General features: G+C 41.0%; 3 protein-coding genes across 6 annotated transcripts in view; 2 read left to right on the plus strand and 1 right to left on the minus strand.

The window, feature by feature from the left end:
- The window catches only part of rg (A kinase anchor protein rugose), a 413,962-nt gene that overhangs the window by 31,433 nt on the left and 365,436 nt on the right, over positions 1–17,093 (minus strand). The window lies entirely within an intron of this gene.
- Positions 1,031–3,422, plus strand: LOC117163242 (protein mab-21). Its single transcript, XM_033345349.2, has one exon. It carries the CDS (start codon positions 1,395–1,397, stop codon positions 2,490–2,492), a length of 1,098 nt encoding a protein of 365 aa, XP_033201240.1. The 5' UTR covers positions 1,031–1,394; the 3' UTR covers positions 2,493–3,422.
- On the plus strand, positions 5,031–7,266 carry LOC117163241 (protein mab-21). The gene has a single exon (XM_033345348.2). The coding sequence runs from the start codon at positions 5,432–5,434 to the stop codon at positions 6,527–6,529; it is 1,098 nt and encodes a 365-aa protein (XP_033201239.1). The 5' UTR covers positions 5,031–5,431; the 3' UTR covers positions 6,530–7,266.

Here is a 17,093-nt window from a genome sequence, read left to right on the forward strand (position 1 = left end):
TTCGGACGTCGAACATTCAAATGACCCTCACGATGGAATTATCGGCTCGAATGATCGTGCGTGGAATCCTCTCGCGATCTCATAGCCCGAACAATGCGTTCTTTCGCAACTTGTTTTTACCCTAGGAATTTATTTCCAGGGACAGTCGATGGATTGATACATCGCAGAAAAGCGTCGATGTCTCCTTGACATTAGGAATGGAAGAACAAGTGCCAAGGCATTATTGTCTTTTTTTTCTACTATGTTTATGCGTCCTGCTGTTTGACGGGACAATTGTATGTATACCAACGTTCTCGATGTGCGCTTTATGCGTTTCTTACGTACACTTTTTACATTGTGATAGTTCATGGCCAAATAGCGACAGAGTTTCAGGTGAAAGCTGAGTTAAATACGCTTTATGGGTTCTACAAATATCTTAAATAGAATATATAACGTGCAAATGCACTTTAAACCGAATAAAGTTATATTTAATGAAAGAATTAACAGAATATTTCTGACTAAAAGGATGTTCAATTCTTTCGAAATAGTAGACCACCTTAAAGAAGAGAAGAAGATCTCTCTACTAGCTACTCAAAACCGGTCAACTTTAACCAATCGGATCTTTAAACGTATCGTAGCCCAGCCAAATCCTCCCCAAATTCCACTCGATATTTTGAAACTATACAATAACTCCCGTGTAATCGATACATTTCGTTCACTGTCCACAAAATTCTATCCGGACTATGTACCGCATTACCTATCCCCTTAGACCACCCTAGAGATCCTGTGTCATGTCCCTCGTTAACGACGAAAGAAACCGCGTAAATAACTAAAGCGGGATGAAGAATTCGACGGATCGAAAGGGCGAGAGGCCGTGACGGTTTGGTGTGCGCGGTCGGTCGGCACCGGGTCGAGACAGAGAGAGAGATAGAGAGAGAGAGAGAGAGAGAGAAGAAACGACAGGAGGCGTGGCAAAACCGCGCACACTCCACGTGACCCTGTCGTTCCGGAAGGCGGGACTTCGGGAGCCGGCACACAATTACAAGGGCAGTAGAACGGGCTGGTGGTCGCCGGTGCTCTCTCTGTCGTCGCGCGCGCGGAGCACCTCGAGTCGCGCTCGTTCCACGAACAACACCTGCCGCCGCCGATCGCCGTACATTCGTGCACGCTTTGTTCGTCCTCTTGCCTGTGACTCCTTCTCGAAAGTGCTAACCCTATTTGTCATCGTCGTAATCGATCGATCAGACCATTTTAGGGAGAAAGATACCTGGACCGAAAAAAGCTCGGTATCATGGATCGTAAAAGCAAATTAATCGAAGAAACGCGCGTCCACGCGAAAGAATGAGACTCGCCGGTTCCAGAGAAGCGACTGCAAAGAATCTTCGTTGATATCGATTAAAGGATATTGAGGCAAGATGTTGCTACCTCAAGATATGATGGCAGCCCAGTCGAAGATGCTGTATCAGATGAACAAGTATTATGGCGAGCGGGTGCAGGCTCGAATGGGCCAAGTACAAAAGACCATCCGGGAAGTGTGCAAGGTGGTGCAGGAGGTTTTGAAGGAGGTCGAGGTTCAAGAACCACGGTTTATCTCCTCCTTGACCGAGTGCAACGGCCGCTACGAGGGCCTCGAGGTTATCTCACCCGGCGAATTCGAGGTGGTCCTCTACCTGAACCAGATGGGAGTATTCAACTTCGTCGACGACGGCACCCTGCCGGGTTGCGCGGTGTTGAAACTCAGCGACGGTCGGAAGAGGTCCATGTCGCTCTGGGTGGAGTTCATCACCGCCTCCGGCTACCTGTCCGCAAGGAAGATTCGTTCGAGATTTCAAACACTGGTGGCACAAGCTTGCGATAAGTGTGCCTACAGGGACTCCGTGAAGATGATAGCGGACACCACGGAGGTAAAGCTTCGTATCAGAGAGAGATACGTGGTGCAGATCACGCCGGCGTTTAAATGTTCCGGCGTGTGGCCAAGATCGGCGGCGCACTGGCCGATTCCTCATATACCGTGGCCGCATCCGAACCTTGTGGCGGAGGTTAAGACGGAAGGATTCGACCTATTGTCAAAAGAGAGCGTGGCGCTTCAAGGAAAACAGTCGGCCATGGAGGGTGACGCCTGGGTTCTCTCATTCACGGAGGCAGAAACGAGATTGTTGCAAGGTGGCTGTCGTAGACGATGCTTAAGCATCTTGAAGACTTTGAGGGACAGACACCTGGATCTTCCGGGAAATCCAGTGACCAGTTATCATATGAAGACGTTGTTGCTCTACGAATGCGAGAAACATCCCTTGGAGACCGAGTGGGACGAAGGATGTTTGGCAGATCGCATTAACGGAATCTTCCTGCAGCTGATATCCTGCCTTCAGTGTCGAAGATGTCCTCATTATTTCCTGCCTAATCTGGATCTGTTCAAAGGAAAGTCGCCAAGCGGCTTGGAAAACGCGGCTAAACAAGTGTGGAGACTGACGAGAGAATTACTAACCAACAGTCGTGCACTGGAGAAACTTTAGCTGAACCGGGAATTTCGCTTTTGAAGTTCCAAATTGAGGAATATAATAAAGAGAAAGACAGAGACAAGCGAAAGTTGGAGGAACGTTGGAGGAACGTTGAAGGATTCGGTGACTCGCGTGAATCACGATTTTCAGGATGCTGCTTTCGCGACAGTTCTTTGCCTGCTTTTTACCCTCGTAAACGTGGGAAACCTACTTTCACTCGCTATCTTCTTGCACACGCTGCAGCGTACCAGGGTATAGGGACGGTGTAACAAGTTTCATTACGGTTATCCCTTTCCTCTTCCTTTCTTCTCTTTTTCTATTATTTAATAGTTTTTAAACCATGGTACGAATAATGCGAGTCAAACGTTGTTCAGTGCAACGTTTCGTTCCAGTGCAATATCGTACAGCCAGTGTCCTGTTTCGTACGAAAGCAATTGTTGCTAGGTTCTACGTTGATTTTGTATAAATCGAATATTTCATTTCGAAATGGACACGTTAAATTTTGTAGACTGAATCGAATGTTAATCGAGGTGTCCACCGATCATTAGAAATACGTACTAGTTTGGAAGATATTAGTATTACTGCGTTTTTTATACGACTGAAGCTTTCGCTTGGAGCGGAATCTCCTGCTTATTAACGCAGCTCGAACGATTTTTCTACGTAGCGTTGCAGTATGCGAGAGATTAAATAGATACTCGGTTAGCTACTCTTATTCATCTAATGGCTAATGTGAATTGTCGTGTGATCCGTTATCGTTAAATTAATCTAATGTTTATGATCGGTTAGCAATCGAGCTGCCGACGGTAGCTTGGCCACCATATTGTTGTATGTACATAATTCTTTATATTATTTAAACGATATTTATTTCTCAAGAGAATCGCTGTTCGAACACATAATGTAAATATAAACTAATAAATGCATTTCGTCTCATAATAAGAATGCATGTAATTGATTTGAAACCTTTGCTTCGAGTTACTGTGATTAATATGAGATTATTAAAACTTGAATTTTTAACATCATAAATATTTTAAATCGAAAAAGATGGAAATTAATTGTTTGAATTAATAAATCATATGTCTTCAAAAACATCCCTAAACTTTTCCTTCATTCTTAAGAACTATCCAAATAATTTTCTTTCATCGTATAAATCAATTGGAAAACGGAGAATTTCAATAAACCGGTAACTGAATTGTTTCTCAACAATTGTTTCTCCCACGAAAGTAACTTTAGTCCAATAGTGGCGTGTATTTTATGTAACTTTCAATACAAATCTAACGATGCATTAGAAGAATCAGTGGATATTAACAATTCTGTCGACGATCCTCTACAGCTAGACTGAAGTTGATAAAAGACGGTCGCTTAATTCAAATCTCTTTCACAACTATCCTCCCATAACAATCTTTCTATCAAACATAAAATTTGCATTCCAAATAACGAGATCCGAAATTTCGTACAGTCGTCCGATTTCAATCGTAGCCAGTTCTAAACGAGAACATAAAAACCATCACGGCGTAATTATTATCTACGATATTAACACTCGTGCGCAGGATGCCGAAACGACCTCGTCAAAGGCATCGCTACCGAGTTTCATGGTCATTATACGCCTACGAGGCGCGAGCCGTGTCCCTTATCTTAATTCTTCCCAGAAACTTCCATCCTTATCTTCCCAGCGCAATGACATTCGTTAACCGCTGCCACTCACTCTCTGCACGCCGATCGTTTGGGAATTTACGTTATTATTATTGGCCCGTAAAAACAAAGTGAGAGGAAAACGTTGGAACCGGAGAGCTCGCGCTCGCGAGCGGCAACACTTTACGCGCGCCGTATCGGGCAGTTGCCTCGCGATTTACAAGCCTTAATGGGAGAGTTATCGTTGTCGTCGTTAAATGTACATTTTATACGGAGCTTTTTTCGCCGCGTGCGTCCGGTCCTCAATAAAAACGCTCGTAAACGAAACCGTGCCCCATCTTCGATAACTCAACCGACCGCGTCAACGTCGCGCGCGAATTTCTTATTTCAAGTCGAAGCACCTTTTCGCGAAATGTTACCGGGACCATATAGATAGCGACAGAGTAGTATCGTTCGAGGAAACCACGAAAACCATATCCGACCGAACGAAGATCGGGAATCGACAAACCAGAAACAACTAAAAATCCGCCACGACTACGACTAGGTTTCTTCGCTTAAGTAACGAAGCGTGATCGGCGAATCTTCCACCATGACGAAAATTTGGGGGTTCGAAGGGGTTGCGGAGGAATGGCCGAGCCCCATGGTATCTATGAGCACGAAATAAAACGAGTCGGATCTGCATAATTCATGGGGGAAAAGGGGTTTGCGTTTGGGGTTAGCCGCCGCCGCCGCCGCTCCGTTCGTCCTTCGGCGAGGCGTTTGTAACATATAGATAGAACGGTTCGTGCGGATCGATCCGGTCGGCGCACCACGACAGGCCACGCCTGCGCGGTTAGTGCGTCACGGGATTGGTCGAACCGCGCGGTATAAGGCGTAGCCTGTCGGAGGGACCACCTAGGCCACCGCACGTCTTCGTACGACTCGAAGAGCGGGTGGCGCGGAGGAGGTGAACGACAGCGCAGTCGACTATCTGCTCCGGCACGGAGTCGCTCGTACACCTTTTCCTCTCGCTACTCGTTCGTGTCTCCGCCGCAAGGACCGGCGTCCTTAAGCGACGCGACGCGCGAGGAACATCGTCATTTTTTTTTCAAGAACCAACGGGGTCAATTCTCGATTCGTTTCTCAGGTATCGAGTAGTTGGACTTGAAACGCAAAGCTAGTGAGATAGGAGGAAGACGGAGGAGCAAATGGAAAGGGAGCGAAGAAGAACTTTCGATTAAAATCGCAAGAAAATTCATCGTTTGGAAAGTTTTGAGGCAGAATGCGGTAAAAGAAAATAGCAACCGCGACAGAGAAGCCTTCGAAGGCTTCAGGCCGCCGCAGCGATGCTGTTGCCGGCTGATATGCTGTCGGCCCAATCCAAGATGGTGTACCAAATCAACAAGTACTTCGGAGAACGCGTGATGACTAGAAAGAGTCAGGTGATGAAGACGATTCAAGAAGTGTGTCGCGTGGTTCAAGACGTTCTGAAGGAAGTCGAGGTACAGGAGCCGAGGTTCATCTCCTCTTTGACCGACTACAATGGTCGCTTCGACGGTCTGGACGTGATATCTCCGACGGAATTCGAGATCGTGATCTACCTAAATCAAATGGGGGTACTAAATTTCGTAGACGATGGAACATTGCCGGGATGCGCGGTGTTGAAGCTCAGCGACGGTCGAAAGCGATCCATGTCCCTCTGGGTGGAGTTCATCACCGCGTCCGGCTACCTGTCCGCCCGGAAAATCCGTTCGAGATTTCAAACTCTGGTAGCACAGGCTTGTGATAAGTGTGCCTACAGGGACTCGGTAAAAATGATAGCAGATACAACAGAAGTGAAACTTCGAATCAGAGAGCGGTACGTGGTACAAATTACGCCAGCGTTCAAATGCGCTGGTCTGTGGCCCAGGTCAGCTTCTCACTGGCCCATCGCACATATACCTTGGCCACATCCTAATATCGTGGCTGAAGTGAAGACAGAAGGCTTCGACATGTTGTCGAAGGAGTGCATTGGTTTGCAAGGGAAACAGTCCGCTATGGAGGGCGACGCCTGGGCGTTATCGTTCATAGACGCGGAGAATCGTTTGCTTCAGGGTGGCAGTAGAAAGCGTTGTTTAAGCATTTTGAAAACTCTCAGGGACAGACATCTCGATCTACCTGGGAACCCGGTTACCAGCTATCATATGAAAACCTTATTATTGTACGAGTGCGAGAAACACCCGCACGAAGCAGAATGGGACGAAACGTGCATAGCAGATCGAATTAATGGCATTCTTTTGCAACTGATCTCCTGTCTGCAGTGTCGCAGATGCCCACATTATTTTTTGCCAAACTTGGATCTATTTAAGGGCAAGTCGCCTAGTGGTTTAGAGAACGCGGCGAAGCAAGTGTGGAGACTCACCAGGGAACTATTAACGAATAGTCGAGCTCTGGAAAAGCTGTAGCGAAGAAAAATTCTGATGTGAATGGATCACCAAGAGCGAGGGAGTATTTGCTATTTCGAGCTCTATGAATTAATCAAAGGAGCGATCGAATGAAACGCTGAGATCAAAGAAGATCGTTTTCCATTCAGCGATCTTATATATTGGAAACGCGAGTTGAAATGGAAACCTAAACTTCTGGACACCGCCGGAAGAATTTTCAAGAAGCTGCTCGGCCATTATAGAGAGTTTGAATCTCGTTTGCAAGTTGCGCTGTGTGTGCTCGAAAGAGAAAATACGCGTGTGTGATTTTGTGATTCACGAAGCCCGAGGACGATCGAACCAGTGCCATAAATACGCCGACGTCGAGAGTCTCCGTTTTAGTTTCGAGTCGCCGCGCCGACGGCAGCTATGTTGAATTACGATACTCGAACGATACCTAACTCTTAACCGGTGTTACTCGATTTGTTGCTCCATTCCGTTGTTATATCGTTTCGTTTTAATTAAAATATGTTAAAGGCACCGTCGAACATTCGAGAAAGAAACAAGTGATTCGACGTAAATCTAAAATTATTTATGATTATAAATGAAGTTAGGAATGAAAAATTACGGCAGAGTCATCGGTTACGGGTTATGCTTAATTTCCTTCTCTGATCGAACTGTCCCTTTTCTCCTGTCATTATGTACATACTATTTGAAAGATATTTATTGAAAGTGTACACGAGGTATGTGAAATACAATGCTATTTATATGGAACCGTATCCAAAGTCGTCATTTTCGTCTGTCAAGAGCAGAACACCCACTCCTTACCTACTCGAAATTTACACGGGAATCGAACTCGCGTAAATATTCTTTGGACGTATCATTAAATGGTTCGCGTACGTTAATGTCGTTGGTTAGCTCTCGTAAATTTTGTTTTCGCGCTTTTTCACCGCCGGAGAAACGGAACTTAAAATTAAATAGAATCTCTCGTCGTTCGATTCAGCTGCTGTTCAGTGGATATTTCGATAAAGTATTCAGGCAAGTGTATTTTTTTTTTGTGTTTAGTCTTCGCTTTAAACAGATTGCTGTCGCCACAGCAATCTTCCATTTGTCTTTACTATATAAAATTGAATAGAAATAAAGTTTGCAGTGAGAGAAAAGAAGCTTCTAGTCGTGACGATATGGATTATAAACGTGAGTTACTACTTATCACGTTATTGCCAGTGTCGTATTATTGTTCTTGTTTTTTCCTGCCCGGTTTTGTTTGCTGATAGGCAAATTGCACCTTAACAGGACGGGGGACTCATTCGTTATTTATATAACCGGGTTATACTAGTTTCTGAACTTATACACAGTTAACCATGTTTGTCATCAGGCACGAAAACTACACTTGTTACATGTAATTTTTATTAGTTCTGTGAATAACGAATTTTGTTCTGTGAAAGAAATGTTGCATTGAAATTCTTTGGGGATTATGTAACGTCCCAGCTATGGTTCTTGATAAATTTTAAAAGCTACATTAAGATGAAGAGGAAAAATGGAACTTAAGCTAATACTAAAATTTGAAACTCCATAGAAAAGTACCATATTTTAATTGTTACAGAGTGCCTAATATTCGAACTGAGAGATTCAATTAAGTGATATGTTTCACCGATTTAATATCTTGAAAGTATTCTTTTGTATCGTGAAATCTGAAATTCTCACAAAATACATTCTTCTGTACGAGTAGAGATTATGTTAAACTATGTAAAAATTTTCACTATGAAATTTTTACATTATCACTCATGATAAAACTAGAAATAAAACTAACTATTCGAATAGTCTTGCATATGACACATATGCAATGTACATACATATATATATATGCATAATAAGCAAAAATGATGAAAACGAACGAAAAAAATGTTATCTATTAGCCAATTACCGTTCTGTTATTTTACATTATGTTTTTCCTAATTTTCGTTCGTGTCAATTACAAGAAGATATAGGGATGAGTATGCAACGACACTTTAAATACAACCTGTTCGTTAGCTTAGTAATCGTCGGATTAGCAAAAATTAGGATCGTAGAATGTACGAAGCGGATGTACGCGTGTAATCGATTTGCGGATGCGAACGTCCGCGTGAGTGATGTGAAGCAGCGGAAAACTGGCAACAATTCAAACAAAAATCGCTAATATCCGTGTTTACAGTGCGTGCATCAAGAAAATTTCAAATAGTCGTTTGTTACGCGTTTAATTTATACGTTCGCAAAATCCACCATAAACTGTAAGCGTCCGTAAGTGTAAACGTCCAATGGAATCATATCGGTTATCGATCAAGAAATAGTCACAGTCATAGTATATTAATTAATATTTCTGTCTAATATGCAAACAGACCTGATTAATCATGACTCGCGACTGTTACATAAGTGTTCGCCGAGTTCCGAATAAAATAAGTAAAATTAGAGCAAAACCGCGTCCATGTTTTGAAATTATCGTTGTATTTAGTCAAGTTACTCGTTGATTCGTTTCCATATTATTTTCGAGTTGTTTATAAAAATCTAAACGTGACCACTAGCTGTTAAGAATGGGAAATTGCTTTAATTTGTTCTAGTCTTATATTAAATTAGTTTCATAGTGGATGCTTAGGGTAATTAGAAGAGAATTAAGTGATTTTTTCGTTGAAAACCATTTTTCACGTTGGAAGTGCATGGTTTGAATATTACGTCGCACTTTCTTAATTACCAATTTATAATATCATAAACATTTTTTAGGTATATTATATGCTACTAGTAGACTTTTATGCGTTTTAGAATGCGAACTAGACAGTTTCTCTTTAACTTTCTATTTTCCGAAAGAAATTTTTTTCTTGTACAAATATAGAAATAGAAAATATTTATCGCGTGTTAGATTTTCATGAAAAATTCGCGTGTCGTTGGTCTTTAATTCAACGCTAATCTCGCGATCGGCGGCATTCTAGTCAACTAATAAACGAATAGAACGCGATTGTTCGAAGAATAAGCAACCATGCAACGATTTCGTCAATCTCTAAGCATGAAACGAAAAGAAAATGATGAAATAGAAATGGAAAATACATAATTTAAATTAAGGACGAAAACAAGCGACGCACGCGACAATATTAACAAGCTCCTTTGCCAAATTTACAATTTCGTAGCGTGAACATTATCGCCGGTCCGTGGTTGCGTTCGTGGATTAAATATTAAGCAGTCATGCGTGCGACAAATTACCACGGTGAATAAATTTACATATTTATCTAGTTAATACCACGACTTTCAGTAGAAGGAAAACAAAAGTTGACTGGTAAGTTCGTCGAAAAAGCCTTCAGTGAACAACGAAGAAACTCTATAAGCATACCACAATTCGAGTGCAATTTTATTAATAAATCTTTTCCGATCTAAAAAAAAAAAAAATACGTTAGATCACCGTTAAGGAATTTTTCGATTTTCCCCCGAAAGAAAAAAGAAATGTATTTTCTGAACTCGTGTTATGTCTGGATTGTGCAGAATTATTGAATGCAGATGCAGAATACAAAATTATTTTGGTTTTTGAAATTCAATGTATGCAAGATTCAGTTTATCGAGCGGGAAATAGTATTGACACGATGATTTAAATCGTATACCTATTGAAATTCAAATTGTTCAAATTATTCCAAATTAACTCAAATCTAATTCATCAGAAGATATTATCGTATTTTTCGAATCCTCTCAAGATCGTAGATATTTCTTTCGTAAGAAGTTATATGTATATATTCTTCTCCATCGTATCTCGCGAAGAATGTTAAGATGTATTTGACTATTTTTACGTCCCAACAAATGATTTAAAAATAAAGTGACCCAGGCCAAACAACGTTTTCTACCGCATCCCAATCGTATTAATACTTTCTTTCTTTTAATATAATATAATATAATCTTTTATCCCTTCTCTACGATCGAGTGCCTTCAAGTACCTCCTACGTACCTCCCCCACAAGACTCCAGAACACGCGTCCTCCTTTTCGAAGCCAGTTTCTCGCGGTGAGTAAAGCACATTACGAAATTCGGCGTACTCGCCAAGAAGGAAGCGGGGAAAAAATTATGGCCGCGAAGCCGTCGAAATTATCAAAGTGGCGAGAATCGCGGAGGAACGATGAGGTCCCCACGTAAAAAGGAAAAGAAAAAAAAACAGAAAAAATGAAAGAAAAAGTAAAAGGAAGGGAAGAGGAAAGATCCAGACACGGTATGCTAATGAAGCCAGCCGTTTTCCTTGTTTTTGCCGCGATGTTCTTTGCGAAGCCCGCAACAGATTCGACGCGTCGAGCCGCCTCTCACGGTCCACGATGGGCGATCTCGAGATCGATCTTAGCCGTGGACCCCCGTGAAAACACTGTCTCAAGATCCGCGGAAACGGGTTTCTTGATTGGCGGTATCGATCCTTAAAGATAATCGAAGAGAAACTGAGACAAGACAACATGTGGTGGATGAACGTCTGCTTCTTTTCTTGGGATGGACGTTCACGAGTCATCCTCTTTATTTCTCTCTCGTTCGCTCGAAGAATTTTCGAAACGAAAAGAGACTACAATTAAAAGCAAATTTGAATTACGAAAGCTTACACGAATGTCACAATATTAGAATCGAACGATGTTTTACGGTATTAATTCATCTTAATTCTTTGGAATTTGAGTTGCATTCTACATGTTATATCTTAGTTTAAGTGGTGCGAACTGGTTCGTGTATAGTAAACTACTTTCAAAAGCTGTTTGTAGTTGTACGCGCAGTAATGTTCTCCTTTTCCTTATCTAGGTATAGAATACCGTGTTCTAATATCCTACCTAATTTTTATCTAGGCGAAACACTTCGATACTCAGGAAATCGTTAACAAATTCTACAGTGGCGATTATTTACTGACAATCTATTTGTCTACCTGTTTTCTTTTTTTTATCAATGTTGATAAAGTCCAAGCAATCATGACACTAAAAATAGGAGTCGTCCATTTTTAACAACATGCGATTTAAACGTTATATGCATGTGTATCTATGTTCTTAGTTTTCTTGTTATTATTGTATGCATTTATTTTAACCTTTTATTATTACAGTTTTAACGAGCCATCCGTTTCAGCTAGTTATTAATTCTTATCTTTCCCATCAAAATTGAAAATTATAATATACTATAATTTACTTGTTTTACAAACAAGGAAACATCCAGTTACAGAGGGTTAAGGGAAAGTAGGGATAAAAAGAAGTTAATAAGAGATTTTTTTGCTGATCATCGGCTAATTACATACTTGGCCATTTTGTAATCTTAGGTAAATTGCAAATAAGCTCGCCATATATAACTAGAATGCCAATTGCAGGAACACGGGCAGTATATGTTGGCAATAATTTATCCATCCATTTTCTCTGCACAAATCGAGGATACGCATTAGCGCTATCATGATCGTTTCCACCAAATCGCACTCCACTAAACTTTTATTTATCTACATTGGAAGGAACTAGTCGATAATACCTGCGCATTCAAGGAAAAACATGCAACTCGATATTTTCTTACTTAAAACGTTCTGCTTAATATTCTTTTACTTTTCAAGTAATGTTGAAATATTTCAAGTTACTCTTCCTTTTAGTTTATAAGGAAAGCCACAATTATACAAGCTGTTACGAGATAATTACTGAATATTCTAAACTAATCGAAGGAAAACGAGAAAGTGGGAAATCGTTAGTTTCTTTTTTTTTCACTTCTGAGATGGTAGATAGGACATCTTAACTAAGAGCAAGATTATAATACAGGTTTTCAAAGTCAACGGAACAGAAAAAAATGAACGAAACAACTCGCGAACGCGAGGAAACTCTATCCAGGAAATATCTTTTTAATGTAAAAGAGAAAAGAGACAGAAGAGAATATATACGGGACACAAAGAAGAAGCAGAGCACAGAGGAACAGAAAACACAAGAAGAAGAGCGTAGGCAGAGAGGCCGCGGTCGCGGCTCGTCCTCCGGTTCTTCGCGGCTGGTCCACACGGCTGCCGAGACCTCCACCGCTATAAAACGCTCAGATAAAGCCGCGATGTTTATATGCGTGGATCGCAGCGAGAGGAGTGCCGTGTAGAAGGAAAGATATACCTGCCCGCGTGCGGCCGCCGACCAAATAATAAGACAAAAGCCGGGGGTGGACGACGCGGAGGAACAAGTAAAGGGCCAGGACTCGCGAATCCAGGGACCGACCGACAAGGACGGAGGAACGAACAAGGAGGGAAGGAAGCCAAGAGAAGAAAGCGGTGTTCGATATTATTCGAATAAATTTTCGTTTGAACGAAGAACAGAATTTTATAAAATAAGATATCCATTATTTGTTCATTCAATTTCTTATTTATTTGATGGTTGTTTTTTTCATTCAATGTAATTATTTTTCGATTCATTTCCGAGAGAATGTTTGGATTCGTCGCTAACGCTAAAAAATGCTTTTCTCTGACGTACTAATCAGTGTTTTACTTTACGAAGTAGGAAATTATAAAAACAAACGAGGATAGAGCTAACATTGAGAAATTTTGAGAAAGTCAAAACACGCGTCCAACATAGGGGAGTATCGGAGACAGCAAACTGATCGAAAGGGTGCGACGGGTGCGCGAACAGAAAAGAAGATAACCAGACAGGAATGCACGGATGAATACGCCACATTGCAGAGGCTGTAGGTAGAGCTATGCTTATCTTAGAGGCTCTGGCTCTCATTAAACTGCCTCTCTCCGCTTCATCGACAGCTTCGATCGATCGTACGGATCGCAGCCAACCTGCCATGTACGTCAATCTTCGTGCATATGTGCTGACGTTCGTTGACGAGTGTGTGTGGGCGTAAAAAGAAGATCGACAGGCTGATCATTCAAAGGACATGCGTCAGTTTCGTTATCGTACTTAAAATTTTGTTAACCCTCAATTGGATCGCAAGGCGCCGATAAGAATTTAGGTTAAATTATATACTTAGTTGTTTTACGCGATAAAAGTCACCATAATATTTATCGCTAACTATTGTAAAATGTAGGACACAGATTAAAATTAGGTATCCTATACTTAAAACTTTTTACCTCTGCGAATAAACCATCAGAACAAAAATCTACTTCGCCAACATACTATATCGATGATTATAGAAAAAGCGAAAGGCACTTTCCGAAAAGCGGTCCAACGTTCCGAGATCAAAATGATCGTAGACTTATAAATTATCATGAACTTTTAAATTTCAACATTTTCGACCATAGTAACCGCAGCAACAAATGGCATTCGATCGACGAAACGGCAGATTCCGTGAAAAGGGATCCAGAAAATATTTTTCAGATCGGTGGCATAATTATTTCAACGGGACCCGTCCATTCATTTCATTGTCCAACATGTCGCATCCTCGACATCCCCGAGTTTTATTGGCGGTCCCGGGAACGCGGTCGTGCTCCCTCGCGCGCTCGCACACACGTTTCACCCCTTTTCGGCCCTGCCGGCCAAAGAGGAGAAAAAGAGAAGAGACAAGGGCCTTACCTACCGATCGGTAACGCGATACCCCACGAACGATTCCTTTTTCTCCTGTGATGCACGCGCGTAAGACCGAGCAGCGACACGCTGAGACCGCTCGAGCCTTCGAGCCGGCAAAACGAGATTGTAAAAATAACGCGGGTGTCCCCGCTCGCACCCCCGTTCCCATGTCGCGGCTTCAAATCATGTCGAAAACAGGGGGAAAATATAGGCTTTGAAATTCGAAACTTTTTTAGAGTGCACTGTTTCAGAGGGGGAATATAAGTACGATGGGGCGGATGCAGGATTGCAGATGAATCAGGTTTTGCAGGTTCTATATTGCGCGTTGATAAATATTCGCTAATTTTTGGGAATTTTTGTTTGCAAATACGTTTACCATACGAATCGATGTCTATATATTGATTGTTGTTAGACTGCGGGTATTTATGCCATAAAATTCGGTGTTTATAAAGTTAATTAAAGAAATGGCGTGAAGGCAGACGTAACATGTGCTATACTATTCATATTTTTACACGTTCTAGTGATTCGTATTAGAATGCTGGCGTTTTAATAAGGAACACGATAGTTCTACTTGAAAATTCAAAGATGCTCGATGAATTAACTTGCCTGATAGTGCGCATGAAATCGTATTTTGTATTTCCTAGATCGTTTCATTAGCTATTCCATGGAATTATATGCATAGCGTATAGCGACTCCGTGTGATTTTAAACGAAAATGGTTGAACCCAAAGTCAAGGAGACAGAATTTATGCAGTTCTTAATCTTGTGCAGTCTGGTGGTTTCGTTCCAACTGAGTATAAAAGGCGGCCGTCTAAGCCGATTGGCTGTTGGAAATAGAGGGATAGTACTTTTATGTAGGCTAATTAGTAAGATGGAGGATACTTGGAGTGAAAAGATTAATCACAGCGTGGTGTGACATAAAGCTGCGAGTGAAAGAAAAAATTACGAGCCAATAGATAGATAGAATTTTTACATACAGAAGGATAATCACGCAAAAAGCTGATTTGTTATTGAAATTCATGAAGCTGAACAAATTCCGGGAACGCAATTGAAAAACGTGCATATCCGTGTTTCGTAAGAAGTGTCTGGCCATTTTACTATGAAAGCCATTGCAACATGCAACCATGTCAACTGTATATTCAATAGAATAAATGTACCTATTCGTATACGTTGTAGCGTAATTTATTTCTTTTCAATGCAAATGCAGGCTGGTTTTGATTCTTATTCATTTATTACGTTAGTTAAGCGGCGTAGTAAATGTATCTTCTCAACGTAAGTTATTGAAATAGTTTTATTCTGAGAATGTTTTCGAATATGCATTATACAAATACTGGACCCTACTTGATATTTACGTACTTACATGTACTTCTAAGATAGCGAGATTTTAATAGCAATCGATATTAATATTAGCTACCTTCTTTGGTACTAGATGTTTGAAAGAATCGACGTCACGGTAGCGTAGCTGGTTCTGATAAAACTGGAATGTCGAAATAAATACTGTCATCGTGACTCTCGTAGAAACCACTTTTCTTCAATGGTAATATAGAGATATAGATATCATCAACGAATTACCATCTAAACAAGAATTTCTGTTACTTGTTTTAACACTAAGCTACATAATGGGCACTAAAAACTTTGAACGTTATATAATAATTTAAAGCGAAAACTATAAATTGGTTTTCATCGTAATAGTTTGAAACTTACACTGTCACAAAAAACAAAAAAAAAAAAACAAATCTAGCTTTTAATACACTGTTGGCCGACTATTTTATGCAAAAACTAACAATTTATGTTGCTGAATGTCGTTAATTGCCAGATGGGAGGATAAGCACGAGTAGTAGTAGCAAATAATAAAAACTTCGCTTTATAAATTAATTTCTTTTTTCTCACCTTAAAAGAATAAAAGCTATAGAACATTCTGATCAATAACGGAAGGAGATCATTAAAACTCCCTCAAAATAGGAAAACATTTCTCTCAAGCGACACTTCCTTGGTCACATGTGCGCTTTCGCCAACATGTTAGCCGACCCACTACTCGAGACCACTTACCAGCGACATTATCCTACGAACCGTCACAGCTTTATGAGCAAAACCACTTAGTGTATCGCTGGCGCAAGAGGTTGGGGTCATCGCATGCGTATGAAACATTGATGAAGTCGAGGTCGGGGTGATACGCTGCGTCTTGGACTCATGAAAATATTGTGTCACGCGAAATCCTTCGAACCGGATCGACCACGAACTGTGGTCTCTGGTCGAACAAAAAGCTGCTGCAGCAATATTAATAGCGACCTTCGTTGAGGGATCATTGTCACGCAATGTCTACTCTACGAGATCAACGAGATGCTCATCTCCTATCTAACGTTTTTACGTTTATTCCTCTACCAGTTCTAGCAGACACTCCGACAAAAAGATCTCGAAGAGAATTTCTATAATGCCATTGCGAATCTACGTTCTTATTGCCACGATATCTACGTTCAATTTATCTTCTTTGTACTTTGTAAAAATGGGATTTCCTAATAAGCGAATTGTGGATCTATATAGAATTTCATATTTTTATTAATATAACTAAAGACATGAAACCTATACAAAGACTTATTTCATCCGTTACATATTACAACAAGTACTTCAATTTTGAAGATTCTTTCTGATTTTTATAAACCACGCGCATCTTCTATATTTTTGCACGTTCAAAGTTCTTATAAATTCATAACAATCCGTAATCTATTAATAAGCATATTTCAAGTATCGCATACCCGCCGCCATATGTAAGTACATGCCTGATGTTTAAAAAAAGTCCTACTTTAATAGTCGCCACAGTCTCAGTTGCCACGCTGCTCAGAGTCGAAGGATTTATCTGAGATGTTTAAGCGGTCGATATGAATACGACCGTAAATGGACTGACTAAACGTGTATCAATACTTAATAAGGTAACCAGTTAGGTAATCTTTCGTTTATGAAGTCCGTGAACGAGTTGTTATCACCTTAGCGAACGATCGAGTCGCGATTTGGGTATCGTTCAACAAGACCAACAGGTCCATTCGACCGGTTAAATATACTGGAGCACAAAGTATCTACAATTAATGTTGTCCTTACGATACCAGCACCGGATAGTCCGCATCATTTC

Source organism: Bombus vancouverensis, chromosome 2 (assembly GCF_051014615.1).
Source record: "Bombus vancouverensis nearcticus chromosome 2, iyBomVanc1_principal, whole genome shotgun sequence".
In the NCBI taxonomy this organism is placed as follows: Eukaryota; Metazoa; Arthropoda; class Insecta; order Hymenoptera; family Apidae; genus Bombus; species Bombus vancouverensis.

Bases quoted from the DNA above. Each gene is read 5' to 3' on its own strand.
- LOC117163242 (XM_033345349.2), top strand. From the start codon at position 1,395: ATGTTGCTACCTCAAGATATGATGGCAGCCCAGTCGAAGATGCTGTAT.
- LOC117163241 (XM_033345348.2), top strand. From the start codon at position 5,432: ATGCTGTTGCCGGCTGATATGCTGTCGGCCCAATCCAAGATGGTGTAC.